Here is a 21,747-nt window from a genome sequence, read left to right on the forward strand (position 1 = left end):
TCGGTCATGACTGCTCGCGAGCCTTTTGTTACAAGAAGGAACATGTAGTAGATCAAGTCGACCCCATGTTTCTAAATCTAGTTCTATAAAAGTTATCGCTGGCTTCCTCAGCTTTTTCACCGCCTGAACCCTCCAAGAGCTGTGGCTTCAGCCTTTGGATCGTCCCAAAGTCGAATCTTGTCGCTTGATCTCATTCACCCCGAGGCAGCCTCCTCTTCCAAAACCTCTATTATTATCCTCCCCATCAGTCATCGCATTCATAACAGGCCGCCAGATCGAAGAAGTAAGGACCGAGATAGAAGGAAGGCGGATTAACTTGGGCCTGGGTGCCCGAGTACAGGTCGCAGCTAGTGCTATACGAGGCGAAGGACTTGCAACGACAGTCGCTAGCACAGGCGTCGGCGCAAGCTGCCGTATCAGCTACAGTGGGTGAACCGATATGCCAAGACTCGTCGATATCCCATGAAATGACCTGGAATGGAATCGTACAAGCGCCGCTCTTTCCGATGACATGGGTACAAGCAACTGTACATCCGGCCTCCGTGGTCGTCGTTGCCGCTGCCGTGGTAGTTCCAGCCGATGTTGTCGACTCAAAGACAGTGGTCGACTGCTCCTCCGTGGTCGATAGAGCCTCGGTGGTATCGGCGTCGGCAGTCGAGAGTGTCTCAGTGCTGGACAGAAGGCCCGCTGTAGTCTGTGTCTCAGTCGATGACAGTGTCTCAGTAGTTGACAGTGTCTCCGCGCTGGAGTATGCACTCGAGAAAGAGATGATAGATGACGATGCCAGCGATGGCTTGCAGGGCCCAGCATAAACGCCAGCCACAGCCAACGCCGTAGCAATCAACGCGTTTAAAGACCGGGGAGACATTGTGCATAAGAATGACGTTGAATGAACCAGAGTGACATGATGCCCGAAGCACTTTTTGTATTCCGGCCAGGGGCTGTTTTCTTTGACAGCTGGTAATTTCCTCAGTTCAGAGCCCATCTCGAATGAGGCTAGTGTTCTGCACTGAATACCTTTAAAAGGTCAAGATACGAGCCTTGGGTTCAGTAGTTTCTTCTAGCTCAGGCTTAGACGTGGTGTTTAACAGCCTAAGATAACGGCTAACCTGTGACAGTCGAACGCTAAGAGCAGCCAGTCAAACCGCATTATCGGTAATGTTTGCGGGAGAACAGAATACGAATCTGATTGTTGCCAGAGCGAACGTGAACACAACTCTGAATGTACGGTAATTTCCTGAAGGGTGACAGGGTCAAGGGGTATTCTTACGATCTTGAGAAACTTGAGTCGATTGGTCTCATGAATATCTTCAGTCACCAACACCACAGAAAACAGGGACGCGGTTGCAAAATATTGTACACAGGGCAATAACTTCCCTGCCCCAGAGATCCCGTTATATGGTATTCGACTAGAAAGTCTGGATGCAACTTATCGAGCTGCTTACTGGAACTGCCAGCACTAGCCAATCGCCATGTTATGTCGGATTGCAGATGCGTCACTGTGTAACTGTTTGCCTTGTTTGCTGAAAATGTGCAGCTTGTAACCCCCCGTCTCACCTTGACTTCCCCAACCTTCTTTCGCTGTCTCCAGAAACTTGGGACCACGAACTCATCTACGAAGCATGGAAGGCGAACGACTTCTTGAAAAGCTATGGCGCGAGCCTACAGAAGAAAATCTCCAGTGCTTACAGTGCCAGAAGTCGTTCAAAGGGAGTCCTCTTATTCGTACATTTCGCATTGAGCAGGCATGCTCGCGTCGTCCAGGTTCAAGCGCCGTTGTGTCTACGTCCCGAGGCCATATTATCCTCTTCGACCGATATATGGACTGTGTAGTCAGCTCAAAGATCCTCTTCTCAGCAGTTTCTCATGTCTGGGATCTCAACATCTCAAAGGCACAGCAGCAACAAAAAGCAGGGCCAGAGACGCCAGAAGCAGCCCGCCGTGTTCTAGACACCTCGGCTAGGATTTACAACGGAATCGAAAGACCGGGATACGAGGCCAGGGAGCTCTGGTTGGACTACATAAGCGTGCCTCAGTGGTCAGATGCTCTGAGGAGTAATATTCTTCCCATCATGGATAAGCTCTTTAGCACAGCGGAGACAACAGTCCTGTACTTCGATGATGTAACTCCGAATGTGGTAAATGAGCTCTACAAAGACGAGCGGACTCCAGAACGCCTCAGCTCAGTCATATCAGTCTGCAACTTCAAGTACTTCAAGCGCGTCTGGACTGCCATGGAGTTCATCAGAAGCGAGCGTGCCAGAACGACGATTAGCAACTATACTTACTTTCCCGACCTCGACGACCCTGCATTCCTTGGCCAGATCTTCAAGGCCTGGAAAGATGAGGTTCGCCAACATGGAAAGGTGCACGATCTCGAAAGAAAGGTCCAGATGGGCAAGAATCAAGTCCCATGGAGTCTCGGTACGCCCAGACAGGCAAAATTACTGAAGAGAATGAACTTTGCCATGGCAACTGCTCTGCTCTGCAAGAGAGGGTGTAGAGACAGAATGGACTTTTTCCATGCACTGAGAGGAATAGTTCGTGCAAGGTCCTTCAAACCAAACAGTTCTGATTTCAAGACGGAGTATTATCGAATTGCGTGGGAATGCCTCAAAGTGGGAACTACTCTCCGCTGTTGATAACTCCTTTTATGGGAGCTATCGAGAGACGAGGCCACTGGTCTGAGTTTGGCTACAGTGACGTTTTCACTTGGCAGTTGGGACAGGAAGTGAGTCCGCCAACATTGGGTAAATACACAATTTTGGACGATTTGGAGCAACGTGTTACTCTTCGCGTGGAAGACATCGGAACAGTTTCGATAGTCGGCAGACCAGAGCGTGGGTCGATGATACAAGCTTTCTCGTCTGCCACGAAGCTAGCTTTGGAGATCGACGGACCAGATGTCAAAGACTTTATTAACGCCCTGGGCAGAACTCATACAGGGAGTGCATCATCCACCATGGAAATCCTGCAAGAGAAGAACCAAGTCAATCGTCTGCAGAGGGTTCTGAACAAACTCTACAACAGCCCCGAAGTTCCCACCTGGCCGTTGGATGGCAAAGATAACATCAAATGGCTCGCAGACGTGCTATCATTCTCGAAGCTCAGACCTGGCGATGATCAAACTGTGCTGGGTGACAATGCGGCCAGATACGGAACCATCCACTGCAGGCCGTATGATTACACCGTTGCTATCACTTGCACAGGGTGTAATAGGATGTTCGCACATAAGGTCGGAAGTTTCGTATTGCCAACGGAGCTACGGAACGCTAAAGCCTATCGTATCCCTGGTCTCAAATATTTATGTTCCGAGAAGGACGGTTTAGCAATTTTGGTTCAGGGGGATAAGATTGTTGGAAGAATGATATGGGCAACGCCCGCTTGTTCATGCACGAAGATAGAAGTGGCAACCCTGAGGATGCCAGACTTTTTCTTGCCCAGCGCGTTTTCGATCAACTAGTCATATGGATAGCAAGTCAGCCGGAAGTGGACAGATAGCGAGAGAAATGGTATTCTAAGATCAGTATCCGACGAGCAGATTTACGATTAGGCTTAGCTTATGTTTTGGCATATGGTCTATAATTTAAAGTAAGATACCATAAACTCATCATAAGATCACCCTAAAGTAAGACTGGGAGCTTAAATCAGCACAGAGAATGACGTATGTCAGATCTATGAGAAGCTCACAAATCTTTGATGCCTCGCAATAAGATTCTTCACAGTGCTGAAATATCTTATCGGCATTACTAACCGCCTTAGTAGCTCTGGTGGGGCAACCCCTGACCCTGTCATAACTATGATATCTATATTCATCGCGGATGTATTGATGGGAGGAGTACTGATATACATTCAGTGTAGAGTGCCTGGTAACTATGGCAATTCTGGTACTGGTAATGCGTATAAACCTCGGTAGAATTGTATACTGCATTAACACAATTGATGAATCTGGATGGATAATGATGATGTTTAGGAACTAAGCTATCTAGTAAGTTCTAACTTCTTTGTTTTGATTTAAGCTACCAGCCACAAGAGTGTATAACTTGGGACATACAGCGCTTTCCAACTGCCACTATCGAACAGCGGATATCGCAATACACGAGTCAACTTAGGTTTCTAAACCGCTTTTCCTTTGCATATTAGACTCCTCCAGTTCTGAATGAGCATGAAGCCTATATCAGGACTGTACAAGCCGCGCCAGAAACTAGGAAAGAGAGATGCAAGGCTGCGAACGAGTTGAGAACAAAAATGAAGCTCCTTTAACCCTATCGTTTGTGTCCCTTTCTTGTGGCTGAGAGCTTCTTCCGGCAGAGAGGACCTACATGCTTAGGGTGAGGATGTTCTAACTTTAGAATATGCCTAGGGTCATTTTAGGAGTTTTATGCAAATCCTCCAGATTGAATCTCGTGTCGGCGTGGCATAATCAACACCTTGCACTAATCAAGACAAAAACACCTAGATCGAGTATTTGAGGAACCTTTCCAGCTCCGGTCTCCAGTCTCGCACAGGATCATCAACGCCCAGACCAATACCGTGTTTACCGTCAGGCAATACCACTACCTGCACCTTTCGACCATGCTTAGCCATAGCATTTGCATAAAGATATGTGTTTTGAACGGGGACGAGTTCATCATTAGAAGTATGGAAGAGGAACGTCGGTGGGGTCTTGTCCGAAACCCGATTCTGCACGGATAGACTTTCGATCTGTTTGCGGGTCGGGTTGTTTCCGAGCAAGTTATATCGTGAGTTCTCGTGGGTGTAGTCGTCCTCCATGGTGATAACCGGGTAGCTCAGAATACCAAAGTCGAGCTTTGCCTTCGGATTCGTGAGTGTTGTTCCTGCGAGATGACCGCCTGCCGAGAAGCCCATGACACCTAATTTCTTGGTTCCAGGGCTTTGCTTTCGAATGAGGTCGATAGCAGCTAGGGCTTCGTCCATGGGTGTCGGATACAGTGGCGGTGTTTTGATGCTGGCCGTTGTGTAGTTTAGGACCCATGCGTCGATGCCAAGCGTGCTGAGGTACTCTGCCGGGCCAAACCCTTCGTAGCTTATAGACATCACACTATAGCCACCGCCGGGGCATACCAGAACACCAACGCCAGTTGAGTTGGCGGCCAGAAAGGCTGTGAGTTGTTTGGGGTCGAGTCTAAGTTCGTTCAGTATTAGCTTGGCACAAGATATAAACTTGGGATTTGAACTGACTTCATCCTGATATTTGCAGAGTCAATCTGGTCTGACATGATAAAAGGTACTTCCGCAGGATTCACTGGCCACATATATATGCATGTTCAATTTACCCGGATCAGCAGATTCCACCAGCCTTAAGCCCCGATGCCGTGGATGAATTCTGGAGAAACCGGCGGGGAAGCTTAAAACGTTACTTCGGACTGTCTTGACCCGATGGCATGGGTCGCAAGTTCATCTTTTCTGGGTATCAATGCCGAGACTTCTGGGAATCTGGGGTAGTGTCCACCAATAAGAATATTCGGTAGCCGGGAAAAGGATGATCTCCCGGATGAATTACATGGCTATGTATGAATCACCACCTACATGGCTATGTATGAATCACCACCAGTCGTACATCCTTCATCTACGACGCCTTTTCTGTGTATAAAAATATCCCTAAAGAATAGAGAGCCCTGAAGGAATAAGAAAACTAAAATTGAGGGGAGAAGGCCAAAACGAACTCAGTAAAGCATCCTCTAAGCTTAGGCTAAATTACCAAAACATTTTCATCACTAAGGTCAAGGTTCTGGGTCTTGTTGCCTCTCCGAGAGAAGACTCATGAGTGAAGAAAGGATTACAAGTATTTGAGAATGATACATAAAAACTACATTGTGGAACGGCATTGCCGCAGTATCGACTCACCACCAGGCAAAGCCTTCGTGGAGCGGGGACTCGCATTTAGCCGAACAGACCTCGAGCATTAGTCGCTCGAATAGCGTTCGCCATTCGAGGATCCGGGAAAACCTCTTCAACATCCTTATCGAAAGCAGCAGCATACTTCGCTGCTTCTGACATGGGCGTGAAGACAGTGTCAGATCCCCAAACGATCCTGGTGTAATCAACCCATCGAAGCAGTGCAGGAATGGCAAAATTGACAGGCCAGGGTCCGGCAAGGTCAAAGTAGAAGTTCTTTGCGAGGGTTTGCTTCATAGAAGCCTCTGTCAAGTCGAGACTAGGGTAAAGAGCGCTGTAGGTGACGATGCGGTCCAGGGTTGGGATCAGACCACCCCCAGCATGGGACATGATCCACCTGAGGTTAGGAAACTTGGTCGGCATCGATGTGTAGAATAAATCGGCAAAGGTGCGCGCCGTCTCGAAAGGGAAGTCTAAGGTAGGAGCAGCGAACTGTCGCACGGCGACTGGCCGGTTCAGAGCCTGCCATTGTTGTTGCGAGATTGTGGGAGCAGCCTTGTCAATGTCGAACCGCATCTTGTTGAACTGAGTGCATGGGGTAGTAGGGTGCTCAAAGATAGTGACATTGAGCTCATTGAGCGCGCCGTAGATAGGCTCAAGGTCGCGATCACCAAGGTACAGCCCGTAGTAGTTGGACATCATGACGATTCCATCTGGCTTAGGGTTGAGCTGCTTAAAAAGGTAGTCGATCTCTTTCAAGGAAGCATTGATGTCAGGCAGCGGAAGTGATGCAAAAAAGCCAAACTGCTTGGGATATTTGGCCTTAACCTGAGATCCATACTGGTTGACACGGCGGGCCAACTTGATAGCTTTCCTGGTGGCATCCTTCGAGGGAACATTAAGGTAGACTCCAGGACTCGAGATTGACAAAATAGACTTGTCGATATTGTTTTCCTTCATGAATTGCAGATGAGACTCGGCATCCCATTCCTAGCGATGTAAGTTTATGTCTTTCTCATGAATAGGTTACCTGTGCAATACTCACAGGAGTAAAGGGCATGCCATCAGGGCCAGGTACATGCCCAGCCTCTTTCAAGGCCTTCGCATAGAAATCCGGAACAAAATGAGCATGAACATCGATCTTGGCTGACTTTTGGGGTGATGGTGTACTGCGGCAAGCAGTGACTGCCAGAGAGAAACTAAAGAGTGACAAGAACTTCATACTGAGAAAGTCAAGATAAAAACGAGTGTAAAAGAGAGTGCTGCCGGGAAACGGTTAGCCCTGGGACCGTCACATTTATTTATGCACGTTCAACAATCTCGGGAGCCGAGAAAAGTTTAAACGTCTTTTCTAAGTGACAAAAAAGGGTAGGTCGAGGCAGAATAATTTAGTGTAGATTTAGTAGACCATAGATTAGATATTTCTGGCACACTGATTCAACGTCAGCTGTTTTCTTAGCTCTGGAGAGTGCCCATGTACCGAGTGGGAAGCTGGAAATTGGTATCGACATCAGGGACGTGACAGAATCCTACCTTCTAACCCGACGATTGTTGGACAAGGTTTCTCAGCATGTTCAGCCTGTTTTATTGGTTGCATTTCGAAGTCATAAGCACTAATGTTCCGTCAATGCCACTCTAGGACCGTGCCCCCAAATTACAGTGGGTTTCAGAGGATTTTCGCATCGCTTGGTTCTTATCTTAGCGGTAATTCCTTATCTAAACGACAAATCCCAGCAGGCTGAGCAGGCTAGAGGAGGAAAGAAAACATCAGCCCTGTATCCTAAATGACAAAATAATGGAGGTAAATTTGGTATGGCCAACAAGGCCTTACCCCATAGACTGATTAAACTTCGCATCTGATCCAAAGGCTAGATATTCTTTTGCTCCTCCAGGGCCGGTTGAAGGTCCATACATAGTCAGGAGCATAAGATGTATAAAACCTCCGTAACTTTGATGTCCAGTGCAAACTGTTCAATGGATTAATCGAAGCTCACGTTTCCAGCAAACATACCAGAGGACAGAATAAGATAATCTCTTCCTGATCAAATCGCTGAGAAATGATGCGGGTACTGACAAACTTTTCCCCACGATGCTCTTGGGCTGTAGCGCCGTGAATCCCTACCATTCACGTCACGGTATCATTGGGACGGGAGGACGTTATAGCATGGACGCCTGAGCCTAGAGGATGATAGCCCACGCCTTCATTTAATCCGCAGAATTCTTCAGCCAAATCTGAAACGAAAACGATGGCACAGCTCAAACTCTCAAAGCAACCTTCTCAGCGGCCGAACAACACGCTAGTGAGCTTCTACCCTGACCCGGTCGACGCCTAACCCAAGGGGCGCAGACCTGTCCAAATCTCAATGAATCTACCTTGATTAGTTGAAAACGAAACAGTATTGTATTCATTCAATTTCTCACCTAGGCCAGCCCGTACAAGTGCTAACAGATCTTTGCTTGAGAGGAAGAGTATTCTCAAATCTCCTGGTAAACTAGTCGATTGTTACACGCTGCCGCATTTTCACCATACGCGCTTGGTCCCAGAAGAATCGTCCTCGGCTCCATGGTTCATAGGCTGTATCGCCGGAGGGAAAATATCCCAGGCTGAAGTGTTCCAGATTAGACACTAACCTACCACAAGTGTCTGGAATATGATTCGTGCCATCTCTGCAAAACCACGTAAAGCTCTTGAGAACGAACTGGCGGAGTTCAGCATCAGAATACCGTTCTGCAACGGTGAGGCAAACGTAACCCTGCAGACAGAGCAGAGCAATGTAACGCAGCTCCTCGTCCCGAGTCCTCATACGGAACCTTGCTATGAGTACGAGTTCAGAGGCTTGAGGGTCTGAATCTTGGCGTAATTCCTCAAGATCAAGGTGTCGATCAACACGCCGTATGAGGTTTTCATAGCATTGGAATATGAAGCTGAAGATGGACAGGCAGGCGCCGTTAAAGCTATCAGAAATAGAGCACCCCTCTGAGAAGGGATCTTTGTTATAAGTTGGCAAGAGCGCAGCTTGATGTAGCGTTGTCTCATACAATGCGCCTTTCTCCTCCCACACGATAAAGGTCTCATGTATTAGAAGTCTACCAACCTTCCCCCTAACGGTGATGATGGGACGTAAGTAAAGCTCCACCGTTTGGTAAGGCTTGAACCTCCATACGCCGGCTCGTCGATGAGAGAATTCCGTAGCACAGATCGTCTTGGATTTTGTTCCAAGCTTGCACTGAGTGCCTTGAGATGAATCGGCCGATTTCATTGTTAAGGCTGGCCATTTCGCAGAGCAGCTTCAAATTGCACCAGTCCCCATAGAAGTCTGCTTTGCATACTTTTTGTTTCGCTTTTGCAGGATCTAAGAACGCCAAGTTTCGCAGAGCTAAGCGTAAGCGACAAGCGCGGACGTCATATCCGAATATCTTTTCGATTGTAAGTTTTCGGTCAAAGCACCGTACGGCTGCTTGCAAAACACGTTGGCGGTATCTCTGGAGTAAATGCAAGGCTCTGGGGAAAGAGAAGGCGAACGCCCTTATACTGGAAGGACACTCCAGGCTTTCCATAACCATGAGAATTATTTCGGTCGGAAGACTACACAAAGTCGATGTCGAGTTCATGTTGATGGGTGAAGATGACAAAGCGTTACCATATGTTAAGAGTGTGATATAGCAAAAGTGAAGGGAATAAGGCACATTATGGTGGTTATTTATAGGATCCGCGTTTTAATAAAGTTTAAGATAAAAACCTTTCTCTGTCTTTGCCACGTCCCAAACTCAAGAGAATCAGGGATGGAAGTGTTATTTGCAGTTGAGACTTGTGGCTGAGAGTTTATTTCGGCAGAGAGAACCCAGTCACACTTGGATATCATTAAGGTTTATATGAACTTTAAAATATGCTAACAGTCCCAAGCTTACAGAATGTTCATTGCCTCAGTCCCATGCCCTACTTCAAGAATAGTGGAAACAGGAAGCCTCCATTCTCTCCTAAACGGCGATTCACCTTTTGTGGGCTACAATATAGCCTTTATGCTTTTCCCGAATAGCTAGGGTGCTGAAAGCATAAGGATAGAGGCTTATAAAGCTTTCTCTTTTATTGCAGTGCCTTATAAGCTTTATTAGCAAAAAGCCCTTATAATAAAGTGGTAATATAAGTAATACATACAATTTTGCCGCTCTAATAGCACTGGAGAGGACCCTGGTAAGGTCTCTTCACTCTGATATGGACATTCTTTGTAGGGGGCCAAATAGCCGGTCAAACTCCTCAATTAGCTCTTTATAAGCTTCATATAGGCCCTGGAGGATTTTGTAAATATTATAAGCGCTTTCTATATCGTCTGTCGGCCAGTCTCCGTCGGGAATAATGCCATATGTCTGGCGGCGGGCCATTTCGTAGTGGCTTGAGGAGTTGCCAGGATGCTTATAGAAGAACTGATGGGTAGCCATAGTGAGATATTTCGGAATTAATTTGAAGGATGTTTGCCAGTAGTATTTTGCTAATAATCCTGTCGTGTTCCAAAACTTGACAATGTTTCGTTTAGAATTGAGACATCTTGGATCAGGGTTTAGGTTGCTATTGCTTGGGGATGCACCTGCCCGCCTTTGACTCTACAGCAAGATGCCACAATCAAGCAGATGCTCTGGCTGGTGTTTTGACACAATGAAATAAGTGCTCAAAGCAATGCAAGAACTTTTTTACTTGCCATGAAAGATGGCAATTTAATCCAAGTGCTGCTGTTATCTAGAAACCCGCGTTGCTCGGGTAAGCCAGTCACCTCTGGGCAGTGTCAGAAGGTACGCGATACACTCAAGACTCAGCAGCTGTAATAGTCCTGCCAAATACGTCACAGGCCAACTTCCTGAGTCACGCGCATGACGCTCGCGTCTGAGGTTCTTCCCAAAACAACACCAGAAATATTCTTTCAGTTTTCTCTTTGGCGGCATTCTCTCCATTTCCACAGCAGCCCGCCAGGCTCGATAAACATCTTATACATCGAAGGGCCATCCGTGAGTCTCCAAGATACTTGTCGCGGGTTTTGCCAACATTTATCTGGCTAGGCTCGCACCATCCCGACATCAAGTGCCGTCTTTCAGAAACATCGATCGAACAAGCCGAACATGGCTTCACCCAATCAAGATGTCGAGATCAACATGCCCACGGCGCAGATCAAGAAGTGGAATTTGGAGATGAAAAGAGATGCCAGGCTCAGATTCCACGAGGCCAACATAGATTGGCTGAACAAACAGTGGCAAGGGCCAGACTGGTTCCCTATCCTTCTGCTGCGGCCTTCCAAACCTTGCCCGAGTGTTGTCCGAGTCCTGAGGAACGTCACCAAGATCGCCATGGCCAAGAACATTCTTTTGTCTTCTCTCTGGGAGCCTGGCGGATGCCTTAGAAGTGTTGTCGACCAAGACCTGGCCATCAGGGAAGCCGGTCGCAATGGAAGGTACAAGCATCCGCAATCTAGACGCCTTACCAGGAAAATGGTGAGCCACGCACGCCAGATCTTGCGTTCGTCGACGGCGGAGATGGGCAATGATTGCAGTTCGTCGTCGGGTAAGTTATGCATGCCAACTGAGTGAGGCCGCCTGGCCCAAGTTCTGAAGATACAATGACATGTAGAGCATCCGCTGATGGCAATGCAGGTTCCACGACAGGTGGCGACTCTGAAGTGAAAGAACTGGAGAAGAGCAACACGGTTTCGCGATTGAGTACTTCTGCTCATGATTCATCAGCCGAGCAGCAACTCCCACCTCCACTCCACGGTACGGTTGCATCGGCAGAAGATGAACTAAAAAATTCGCCACGAGGTATGAAGCGGTCCTTGGAAGACAACGAAGACGAAGCGTTGAACCCACCCATGTTGAAGAGTCAGCGAGTGGCCTTAGAGAAGGTGCTTGGGATTTTAAGCCCTGAACAGATCGAAATCGTTCACCGCAAGTGGACCGCCAAACTTGATACCGTCCTTGCGGCCAAAAATGCAGCTGAGAAAGGGTTACTGGACCTGATGCATGGCAGGGGCTCAAGGGCAGTCAGCGAAGCAGAAAGGGTACAGGCTCGTCTTCGGAAACATGAAGCAGAAGAGGCTTTCAACCAAGCTTATCAGAGACTCCATCGTCCAACCCAAGCCATGGGAGCGGTGAGGGATATCAAGAAGACCTTTGATGCTCGCGCTCTATGTGCACTCAAGCTTGAGTGTGCTCAGAAAGAAGTACAGTTTGCCAAGAGCAGAATGGAACAGGCGCAAGCGAACCACGAGGCTGCTTTAAGGTCCAACTTCACGGGTGATTGTGACTTTCAGGCAACTTTGGAAGTTCTTGAAGGGTCTGGCTAGGACGGAGGACAGTGAATAGTGATTCATGTGTTGCGATTAGACATTCAGCTCGTGGGAAAAGCTGATTTTAAGGTGGGAAAGATACTATCTGTTAACGGAGTACTTTGTTTTTCGCAACCAACTATGAAACCCAAGAAGGACCAACTTCAGGTAGTCCCCAGCATGTACATATTACTATAGAGTACCGTAATTTGTATGAACAGAGCTCTTCTAGCTTGTCATAGTTGAAACGTCAATCCAAGCTGTAGAATTACGCGACTAGAATCTCCCGCTTCTCCAACCAACCTTCGGTGACACCAGCCTCCGCCTCACCGTCCATGAAGCCGTGCACGTAGGTCGAGCCAACGACCATATACGATTCTCCTTCAACGCCATCTCTAGATTGAACCTTGCGTAACACCAAAGGCACCTTTCCCCCATCAAGGACGGCCACGACATCGCCCTGCTTCGCAGCAAAACGCGTTGCTAGGAATAGTCCATTATCCGTGACCGCGAACATAAAGCTACCAGGGCTATAATGGTGCGAGATTTGACCCTCGACGTCAAGTTTGGCGAGATCTTCGTCGTCGGCGGGCTGATAGCCGAATGCAGATCTTGAGTATTTGTTGCCAAAGTGTAAACGGTATGTCTGTAGGGGACTCCATTCACTTTTCAGTTGCTCTTGGTTTTCGATGTCCAATCTCTCAATTTCGGTTGGCCTCAACCGACGCATTCTTGGGGGTAGGGTGCAATCCTTGACCATCGTCCGCCAGAATGCGCGAATGGCAGTGTCGCCAGTTGGTATCTCTTTACCACCGACTTTCGGGGCATACATATGCTCCTGGGGTTGCTCAAGGGCGTCTTTGCCGAGGTAAAGGTTCATGACATCCCGAGCCTCAAGGTCTTTGCCATCCTGAAGAACAGGTGCTACTGTTCCTAGGATGGTGCCTTTCGTGACCAAGATATCCTTTTCGGGGCCGATGAGTCGGCATGGGGTCTCGCAGTTCTTGACACCAGCGTTGAAGATGCCGCGCTGGGCAAAGAGCATTGTTGCGCACTGCCGACGCTTGCTATTGTATTCTGCAACCCAAGATGGCAGTTTACGCTGTCCATCCAGCGCTTTAGGCCCTTTCGGACGCTCAAATGGGTTTTGGCAAAGAATATCCAAGTTTCCGGCGAGATTGATCAAGGAGACTGTGGCCTGCTGATACAATTCGGGCACTGACGCCATATAGTCGGCATTTATACCATGATCTTCCGTCACAAGCCCAAGTAGCCCGTATATCTTGTCCCGAGGGTCAGTCGATTCCATTTCACGGAAGCGCACCAGCACATCCATAAGCTTGGACCCCTTGCCCTGCGTCATTAGGCGACGTTGGTCCTCGATAAGCTTGATGGGGACGAAAACTTCACTAAAGTCCTTGTAATATTCCGGTGAATGACTACTATCGCGGCCCATGTGGAACGCATCGAAGTATGGTTCGTCTTTGAAGAGGTTTTTCAGAACATCCCAGTTCAGCTCAGCATCTCTTGACATGAGCGTCAGCCGCGGGGCGAGAGAAAGCTCCTGCATCACCCACAGCCGACTCCAGAGCGTCGGCCGTTTGAAAACACAAGATAGCATGCACTGAGAGAAATCGAGGAGACGATAACGTCCTTCTCGGGCATGATCTTGTAGTTCTTTCAGAGTCTGCGGGTTCTTCTCGGCGATTTCGCGCATCAAGTCAATTCCGTTTTTCAGCCAAGTTTCTTCATCGTCAAGATATGGGTGTTTGTAGAGATCACGAGCGTTGACATCATATCTGTTGCCGATCATCGGATCTAGCCACGCGATATCTCGTTGGCAATTTGAGTAGATTTCGCGCATGAGAGCAACTTGATGACCCCGCTCCTCGACGTCTGACTGATTGATGCAAATGGCGTCAACCCAAAGAACTCGCGACTGGTCATCTCTTTGCCTCAGGCACGACAGAATGTACTTTAGGCTCGGTGTGATGAAGAAAGTGTGGTCATTGAGAATGATGGACTCCGAAAACTCGGGCTCGCCCCAAACATACGATAGGGCCTCGTACTTGGGATTCTTGGATGAGGCATTGTTGAGTACGGCGTGTGAAAGGGTGCAATGGATATTTGCATCTCCGTCTCGAGGCGGAAGGAGCGTGAGAAGTCGGATTTCTTGACGAGTATTGTCGAGAGGTTTGTAGATCGCCGCACATACTTCGCCATTGACGGACATGACCTTGGGGCCGTGATCGAGTTTCTCCATCATTTCGAGGTTTGTATTTCAGAGTAGTTTGAGAATAAGCAACGCAGAATTAATGTGATTTCAAGAGTAAGATTGAGGGGCATGTACTACTGTAAGAATGTTGCCTAGGGCTGAAACGATAGAGGCTGTGCTAAACAGGCCAGGGGAGACAAGAAAGCAGGGGATCTTGACCTCAAGTGTTAGAAATAGTTACCTAAGTACCTTAGTCTACTCCGTAAAGATCCCCTAAATTCATATAAAACTTACCTAATATTTATGTCTTTTAGCAGAGAGGCCCCAAGGCTTTAGGGTCAAGGAACAGGGATCTGGCTGATCTTGGCTCTAAAATTAGAGACTATCAAGGCCGCTTCTGACCTTGAACCAGGGTGCCAACATTAGCTGGTCTAACGCCGCAGTTTGAGGCTGGCTGTGCTGCTAAGCATTGTACATAGATAGTAGCTTGTCAGCATCTAAGTGGCAGTGCTGATGCAAAACCTGAGGCAAGGTCGTAGTGGGAAAGGGCAAAAAGAAATTGGATGCGGTTTGTGTGGATCGAACACACGACCTTCAGATATCACTTGGTTTGGTGAGGATTGAAGTTTGACTTCAGTCTGACGCTCTCCCAACTGAGCTAAACCCGCTGACTAATGAGTTGGTGTTGCGGTTTCGTCTGTCCCCTTGTGAGGGAAACGTAGGGAATGGACCGAAACATGGCAATCGCTCTCTAAGAAAGTAACATAGACATCGTATGGCCCAAATGCCATCTTCAACCAAGAAGTTGTGCCAACTAATTAACGCAATGAGGCCTGTAGAACTTAGCATAGTTCAGCTTCAAAAACCGAGAGTACACTCACTAACTTTGGCATAAGAAAGGAGATGATGATAGGAAGACGTTTCAGCATCGATTATTATCTGAGATGTCTGCATCGTCTTAATCTAAGACATAAGACGGATCAGCCTACTGCTTGCTCTGTGGTACCCGAATGCCAGCTCCTAATATCAATTCCGCATATCCCATTTAGTGACCCCTCCTGCTCATCATTACCTTTGGGTATAACCACCATCAACCACCAAGGCAGACCCAGTAACAAAAGAGCTTCGTCCTCCAGAAAGATACAAAACACCATCCGCAATCTCCTCGGGCGCACCCATCCTCTGCATAGGAACAGCTGTCGTGATTCGCTCTTGCATAGCCTTTAGCACCTCAGGGTTCTTGGTGGTCATTGGTGTTTCCGTGTATCCCGGGCAGATGGCGTTAATGCGAAGTCCCTCCTTGGCGTAGTCCTCGGAGGCTGACCGTGTAAGGCCGATGATGGCATGCTTGGCAGCTGTGTAGGATGTAGAAAGCGGAATACCAACAACGCCCTGGATGGAAGAGAAGTTGACGATGGATCCACGCTGTAATTCCCTTCCGTTGATAGATGAACGAATTGGCTCTTGCTTCAACATGACCTGTGCTGTGGCTCTGAGGACAAAGAATGTCCCAGTGAGATTGATGCTGACAACACGGTTCCAATCAGCTGTATGGGCAAATGCTGCACCGCCTTGATGCTTCATGGCAATACCAGCTGCATTGACAACATAGTCGATGCGACCATACTTTTGTGCGACGTCTGCGACAATCTCGTTGATGCGGTTCTCATCTGTGACGTCTGCAGGGTATATCTCAATCTTGAAGTCCTTCTTAGGTGATAATTGTTCCTTTTCGATTTCGGACTTGACGATTTGCAGAGATTCAAGGTTGAGATCTATGAGTGCAATACCGGCGCTGCCATCGCGGGCGAAGGCCCTGGCGCATGCTCGGCCAATGCCTGAAGCACCTCCTGTGATCAAAGCGTATCCTGGGACATCCATTGTAGTGAAAGTATTAGAGATGAGGGATTGGTTATTAGACAAAATCTTGAGATGATAATGACTGATGTTGATGTCTATCTCTATAATATTGAGTCACTCTTATACAGCTATAACAATTGCATCCCAACTGTCCCATGGATGACATGCCCTGACTCGGCGACCGATATCCGAAGCTAACTTGGAGAAGCTTTCCTCGTTTGACGTGACGTGTTCTCGCTATCTTGGGCGTGCCCCACACTGATCAGCCACCAGATATAACTTTCCTGTTTCAAATGCGGGGAATGCATGATAACGTATTCGTTGGATGGCCTCAATCTGATGAGCAGAGGATAACGGGAAGGCAGTTCCGTGATGGAGGGCGGAATCGGACGGAGATGGCCCGGTAGTTTTTCATGAATTATTACTGCGTAACTTGTTTGCTGACCAAGTTTCAACTGTTTTAGACATGGGATTCCAGACAATGTGTGTTGCAGTTTGCGCTGGCGACAGCTCGTTAGCATAAATTTATAGTATCTTGTTATCGTTATTAGATGTTGCATAAGTTCTAGATAAAACATTCCTATAAGTGTTGCAATGTGTTTTGTCAAGCCATCGTATCGTCGTCAATCATATGGCCCATGATTACAAATTGCGTGGCTGTCCTGTTATGAACAATACCAGTGCTGAAAGTCTCCGTTGATACTGCTAGGATGAGGAGAACAAGTGCTGTTGCAAGTAAAATGAATTTTGATTACCTCTATCTATGCGAAAACAAGACCCTTGTATCCCGACTTCTTGACCTCCGCACATCGCCTACGATACTCTCCAATGCTACCACTATATCGTGCAACACTTCTGACACTCTTGCCCTTGACGTTCTTGTTCACGCCTGTCATCCAACTGTCAATCTCGTTCATGAGCACCTGGCTCTCGCTGCACTTCACCACATGCTCGGTCCATTGCTCAACGGCGTCTTCAGTTGGTTCAACAGAAGTGTAGCCGTTGTCCTTACAGTATTGCAGCATATCTGAGATAGCTTGCACGCCGTGCTCAATGTTGCGTGTAGCGTTGCCGAATGGCTGATGAGGGCCAAGAACCATGAACATGTTTGGCATGGAGGGTACAGTGATGCCCAGGAATGTTCGGGGCCGATGATCAACCCAAACTGCTTGGTCGCCCTTGGGACTGTCGCTCGTTGCGATCAGTGGTCGGTCCTTCTTGCCATGAAAGTCGATAGCACTGAAAGCACCTGTGATGGCATTGAAGCCAGTTGCGCAAATCAGAACGTCAAGCTTGTGCTCCTTGCCGTCGGAGGTCAGGATGCCCGCTGGTGTGACGCGGTCAATTGGCGTCTTTTTGAGATCAACAAGATGAACGTTTGACTTGTTAAAGGCCTCGAAATATCCACTCTCCATAGGGACTCGACGCGTGCCAAAGCCGTGATCCTTGGGAATAAGGCTCTCTGCAATCGCAGGGTCGTTAACTCGTTGTCTGATCTTCTCAGCCATGAAGTTCGAGTACAAACTGTTGGCGTATCGATCGGTGTATGTATCAGAGAACACGCCTAGCCACTTCCCAAAACCAGGAGTGTTATAAAGCTTCTCCCAGAGCTTTAGGCGTTCCTCTTCCGAGACCTCAAGAGACTTTCGAGGGTCGCCGTGATGCATGAAACCAGAGGAACTTGTTTCGCAGATCTTGAAGATGTTTTCATAGTTCTTCTTGTGCTCGGCCATTTGCTCAATGGTGATCTCCGAGTTGTGGAGCGGAGCGGACCAATTGGCTGTGCGTTGGAAGACGCTGAGAGACTCGACGCCCTCCACCTTAGAGACAGCCGTTGTGATTTGAATGCCGGTCGCGCCTGTTCCGATTACTCCGATCTTCTTACCGATAAAGTCGCGGTTGATATCGAGGTCTTTGGGCCAGCGAGAAGTGTGGAATAGTTTGCCGCCGAAGTCTTCAATGCCTTCAATTGCGGGTAGAGTGGGCGCAGAGAGGAAGCCCATGCAGCTGATGAAGAAGGTAGAAACATTTTCGTTACCAGCTTCATCTACAAAGGTCCATGTGTGATCAGCCTCACTCCATGTAGCCTTTGTAACAGTCGTGTTGAACTGAACATCCTTCTTGAGATTATGCTTCTCAGCAAAGTAGGTGATGTACTTGTGAGTCTCCGGTTGAGGCGAAAAGGCCTCCTTCCAATGCCACTCATCCAGAAGCTCCTTGTCGAAGGAGTAGCAGTAAGACAGCGACTCAGAGTCGAATCGACATCCAGGGTAAGAGTTCCAGTACCAAGTGCCTCCAACATCGGGAGCGGCATCAAGAACCCTGATACGCCATTCTGGGAAGCGCTTCTTGAGCTGATAGAGTGAACACAGGCCCGAGAGACCTGCGCCCAGGATGAGAACGTCGAAAGTGCTGGTGGACTGAGGTACGGAACCCATGCTGATAGTGTGAATAGTGCGATGAGTGACGATGGATTGAAGTGTCTTGTTGTTCCGAATTGATTCTATATATCTCGAGATAGATGATTCGATCGTATCATGTCGGAGTTGACTTCATATTTTCTTCTCAGCCAATGACCTGAACAGGATAGTCTGCTCGACTTTCCTATCATGATATCACACGGTGAAAAACGACGTGTCTTGCCACTAGATATAACTTTCCCTTTACGATGGTGGCTTCGATAGTGGAACATTCCCGCCCAATCAAAGGTTTGGATCAAGTAACGAGCCGTTGCAGAGTGCGGGGAGAACCTTATCAACGTGATGATCTGAAGGACACGAGATCAAAGTGCGCCCTGCAGGAGTCAACTACCGACACGAACTGGAGGGTTCTATCTCTGCTGATTTTTCATCTCTTGGTTGGGATAGGAAAGTTTCCCCAGGAGAGGGATTGGTACCGATACCCGAAAGGCGGGGGAACGATTAGCCTTATCTCACATCTCCACCACGGCGGGAGTGCCGATGCTTGCATCTTGGGACCCTTTACAAGTGGGCATTCCCGGCGGAGAAGAAGGTCTCGTCGAGGAGACAGCTTCTCTTCATCATGCCTCCTCTTGTAGGGAAGTCCACTGCAAAGGTCAAGCGGGTTCCAGGACGGAGGACTCGTTCGTTTGGAGGATGCGTTACCGTATGTTCAATCACTCGATCAGCCATTCCCTACTGACCTTTCACAGTGTCGCAGTCGTCGTGTGAAATGCGATGAAGGACGTCCCGGATGTTCTATGTGCAACATCTCAGGCCTCGATTGTGGAGGCTATAGCAAAGACATCTTCTTCGACTTTGATGACCCCTCATTGACGGGAGTTGCTCGATTTCGAAGACCATTATTGACGGAACAAGAACGAGAGCGTTTGAGTGAACAGATTGCGCAAGACGTCCCACCAGAACTGGCGGGTTGGCACCTTTCTCAAATTGACGAAGAATGCGAAAAGACGTCTACGGACCTTCAGATTTCGAGAGGACCTTTTGGAGCTTTTCGCATTACGCAGCAACTGCCCTCAGATCCATTGAGCACTTTGGATGAGATAGACGAGGACGTGATAGAAGTTCAACGGATTGACGCTGCCCAAGAAGAAGATCAGCTACTACTTCCTGACTTCGATGACGACGTGGAAGTTGTCCCCTCAACACTCGACTTTGCGACTGGAACGGCCCATCGAGATGCTGAGCATCAAATATCGGGTCAAGGCAACGCGCTCATCCCTCGTACAGATTGGTTGAAGACCCTGGAAAGTTTCCCCTTGAACAGCTGGCTGGACCCTGGGCACTTCGATCTGCCCGACTGGTGGGATCCCGTAGCCATGGGCATTGAAACGGCCGTGCCTTGGGTGGGTGAATCAGCGTCTGCGCAGAAGCCTCCTTCACCATTTGCACGATCTTCCACAATTGAGCTTGGATCTCCAAGGCTTTACTTGTCACATTTATCGCCGAGCTCAGGCTCTGTATCGTCCCAAGTCGACACGGACGTACCCCGCGATGCTGTATTACTGGTCAAACACTATGCAACGACCGTGCTTCGAGGCCTGACTCCATACCGTCACAGCAAGACGCCGTGGCACGTCCTTTTCCTCCCTCATGTCAAAAGCTGTTTGGCAGCCTTGACACTCGGTGAGAAGATGGACCACGCAAGTCTATGTGCATTTTACGGCACACTATCTATCAGTGCCTTTAGCCTGGGTGGCATTCATGGCTCCACCAAGTGGTTAGACCAAGGCACAGCATATTATCAAAAAGCCCACTTTCATGTTTGTCTTATGCTCAAGACAGCATACGATGTTCCCAAGACTGCCAAATACAAGTCTATACTCATGGCTCTCTTGACGATGGTCCAGATTGCTATACTCTCTGGAAATCGAGATGAGGCAGAGTACTTTTTCCTGGAAACGGAGAAGCTCATCCGAACAAAAGGCCTGAACCGACGAAAGTCTCGCAAAGTCAGGTTACTACATCACTGCTACGTGTTTGAGCGGCTGTCGCACGAGAGCACTTTTACACAAAATACACTGAACTTGGATCATCGAAACCGAGTCCGTGAAGCGATAGAAGCGAGCGGTGCCAGTGCCTATAGCCAGGATAGCCTGTCTTTCCGGCTCACTACGTGGAGTAACCTGGACCAGGAGATGCACAAGGTCAAAGGTCAGGAAGAGGGAGAAAACGATCTTCATCTTCAACATCCCGGAATATGGTCGGCTACGCTTTATCCTGAGATCTTTGGCGTACCAGAGCTCCACCTCTTTATGCTTTCGTTAGTCATTCGGCTTGCGCGAGAGAAAGAGCAGAACCAAGATGAACTGATAAACTCTGGACTCACATTGAAGGAGTTTATGGCTCGCGCAAAAGCAGTTGAGCGATGGATCAAGCAGCTCCATGTGCTTCGCCAGTCCATATGGATGGTCGAAGCGCCCGCTGATCCAGAACACCAACAGTCTGTCAATCTGCTGAATAGTCTGGCTGATACGATGCAGGACGCACTTTCTGTGTACTTTTATCGTAGAATTTATGATCTGGATCCTAGTATGCTTCAGAAGCATGTTCTTGGTGTGCGCGACCGACTGCTGGAGTTTGACGCCTCGGATGCTGGAATGGGATACGGATCTTTGAGACTAATATGGCCTGCATTCGTTGCAGCTTGTGAGACTGATGATAATGATATACGGGCGTCGTTTGTGCAATGGTTTGAGTGCGCTGCAAAGCGAAGCGGGCTGAGGATATTTACGGACACAAAAGAACGTATTGAGCAGATATGGATCGGGAGGGACAGCACCGATAAACAAACTGGGTTCGGATGAAGCGAATTCGGAGACCATACAAATAGCTACAGATGAACGGGCAAGCTTCGCCATGCATACATGCAAATGTGACTATGTGACGCGACCTCGCTTGCTTCATTGGTGGCTGGCCTTCCATCAATGCACAAGTGTAGGAATAGAATGAGCTCTTCGTAGCAAACCGCCACTTGGGATGACTTTCCACTTCCAGAACGGCTTATCAGCTTACCATGCGGGGT

The 21,747-nt window shown here is 48.4% G+C and overlaps 11 protein-coding genes and 1 non-coding gene across 12 annotated transcripts; 4 read left to right on the plus strand and 8 right to left on the minus strand.

Annotated features, from left to right (window-relative positions):
- Window positions 1-244: 244 nt before the first annotated feature.
- FVEG_11827 (hypothetical protein) lies at window positions 245-868 on the minus strand (the record flags this gene model as incomplete). Its single annotated transcript, XM_018901147.1, has 1 exon — window positions 245-868. One exon carries the CDS (start codon window positions 866-868, stop codon window positions 245-247), a length of 624 nt encoding a protein of 207 aa, XP_018759576.1.
- A 754-nt stretch (window positions 869-1,622) lies between these two features.
- On the plus strand, window positions 1,623-2,642 carry FVEG_17110 (hypothetical protein; the record flags this gene model as incomplete). The annotated part of the gene is made up of 1 exon (XM_018906377.1): window positions 1,623-2,642. The coding sequence occupies one exon, from the start codon at window positions 1,623-1,625 to the stop codon at window positions 2,640-2,642; it is 1,020 nt and encodes a 339-aa protein (XP_018759575.1).
- Window positions 2,643-2,653: 11 nt separating this feature from the next.
- Window positions 2,654-3,216, plus strand: FVEG_17109 (hypothetical protein; the record flags this gene model as incomplete). Its single annotated transcript, XM_018906376.1, has 2 exons — window positions 2,654-3,177; window positions 3,210-3,216. 2 exons carry the CDS (start codon window positions 2,654-2,656, stop codon window positions 3,214-3,216), a joined length of 531 nt encoding a protein of 176 aa, XP_018759574.1.
- Window positions 3,217-4,455: 1,239 nt separating this feature from the next.
- FVEG_11825 (hypothetical protein) lies at window positions 4,456-5,240 on the minus strand (the record flags this gene model as incomplete). Its single annotated transcript, XM_018901146.1, has 2 exons — window positions 4,456-5,146; window positions 5,203-5,240. The coding sequence occupies 2 exons, from the start codon at window positions 5,238-5,240 to the stop codon at window positions 4,456-4,458; spliced, it is 729 nt and encodes a 242-aa protein (XP_018759573.1).
- Window positions 5,241-5,904: 664 nt separating this feature from the next.
- Window positions 5,905-7,107, minus strand: FVEG_11824 (hypothetical protein; the record flags this gene model as incomplete). Its single annotated transcript, XM_018901145.1, has 2 exons — window positions 6,905-7,107; window positions 5,905-6,849 (listed from the first exon to the last, which is right to left on the minus strand). The coding sequence occupies exons 1-2, from the start codon at window positions 7,079-7,081 to the stop codon at window positions 5,905-5,907; spliced, it is 1,122 nt and encodes a 373-aa protein (XP_018759572.1). The 5' UTR covers window positions 7,082-7,107.
- A 1,273-nt stretch (window positions 7,108-8,380) lies between these two features.
- Window positions 8,381-9,119, minus strand: FVEG_17108 (hypothetical protein; the record flags this gene model as incomplete). The annotated part of the gene is made up of 2 exons (XM_018906375.1): window positions 8,381-8,463; window positions 8,495-9,119. 2 exons carry the CDS (start codon window positions 9,117-9,119, stop codon window positions 8,381-8,383), a joined length of 708 nt encoding a protein of 235 aa, XP_018759571.1.
- A 1,849-nt stretch (window positions 9,120-10,968) lies between these two features.
- Window positions 10,969-12,185, plus strand: FVEG_11823 (hypothetical protein; the record flags this gene model as incomplete). The annotated part of the gene is made up of 2 exons (XM_018901144.1): window positions 10,969-11,407; window positions 11,497-12,185. The coding sequence occupies 2 exons, from the start codon at window positions 10,969-10,971 to the stop codon at window positions 12,183-12,185; spliced, it is 1,128 nt and encodes a 375-aa protein (XP_018759570.1).
- A 156-nt stretch (window positions 12,186-12,341) lies between these two features.
- FVEG_11822 (hypothetical protein) lies at window positions 12,342-14,433 on the minus strand (the record flags this gene model as incomplete). Its single annotated transcript, XM_018901143.1, has 1 exon — window positions 12,342-14,433. One exon carries the CDS (start codon window positions 14,431-14,433, stop codon window positions 12,436-12,438), a length of 1,998 nt encoding a protein of 665 aa, XP_018759569.1. The 3' UTR covers window positions 12,342-12,435.
- A 513-nt stretch (window positions 14,434-14,946) lies between these two features.
- FVEG_17107 lies at window positions 14,947-15,050 on the minus strand. Its single transcript has one exon. It is a non-coding gene; the product is annotated as a tRNA-Phe (tRNA).
- A 400-nt stretch (window positions 15,051-15,450) lies between these two features.
- FVEG_11821 (hypothetical protein) lies at window positions 15,451-16,263 on the minus strand (the record flags this gene model as incomplete). The annotated part of the gene is made up of 1 exon (XM_018901142.1): window positions 15,451-16,263. The coding sequence occupies one exon, from the start codon at window positions 16,261-16,263 to the stop codon at window positions 15,451-15,453; it is 813 nt and encodes a 270-aa protein (XP_018759568.1).
- A 734-nt stretch (window positions 16,264-16,997) lies between these two features.
- FVEG_11820 (hypothetical protein) lies at window positions 16,998-18,680 on the minus strand (the record flags this gene model as incomplete). The annotated part of the gene is made up of 1 exon (XM_018901141.1): window positions 16,998-18,680. One exon carries the CDS (start codon window positions 18,678-18,680, stop codon window positions 17,004-17,006), a length of 1,677 nt encoding a protein of 558 aa, XP_018759567.1. The 3' UTR covers window positions 16,998-17,003.
- Window positions 18,681-19,284: 604 nt separating this feature from the next.
- Window positions 19,285-21,581, plus strand: FVEG_11819 (hypothetical protein; the record flags this gene model as incomplete). Its single annotated transcript, XM_018901140.1, has 2 exons — window positions 19,285-19,368; window positions 19,415-21,581. 2 exons carry the CDS (start codon window positions 19,285-19,287, stop codon window positions 21,527-21,529), a joined length of 2,199 nt encoding a protein of 732 aa, XP_018759566.1. The 3' UTR covers window positions 21,530-21,581.
- Window positions 21,582-21,747: the final 166 nt, after the last annotated feature.

The sequence above is a fragment of the Fusarium verticillioides genome, chromosome 4 (assembly GCF_000149555.1).
Source record: "Fusarium verticillioides 7600 chromosome 4, whole genome shotgun sequence".
NCBI classification, from domain to species: domain Eukaryota; kingdom Fungi; phylum Ascomycota; class Sordariomycetes; order Hypocreales; family Nectriaceae; genus Fusarium; species Fusarium verticillioides.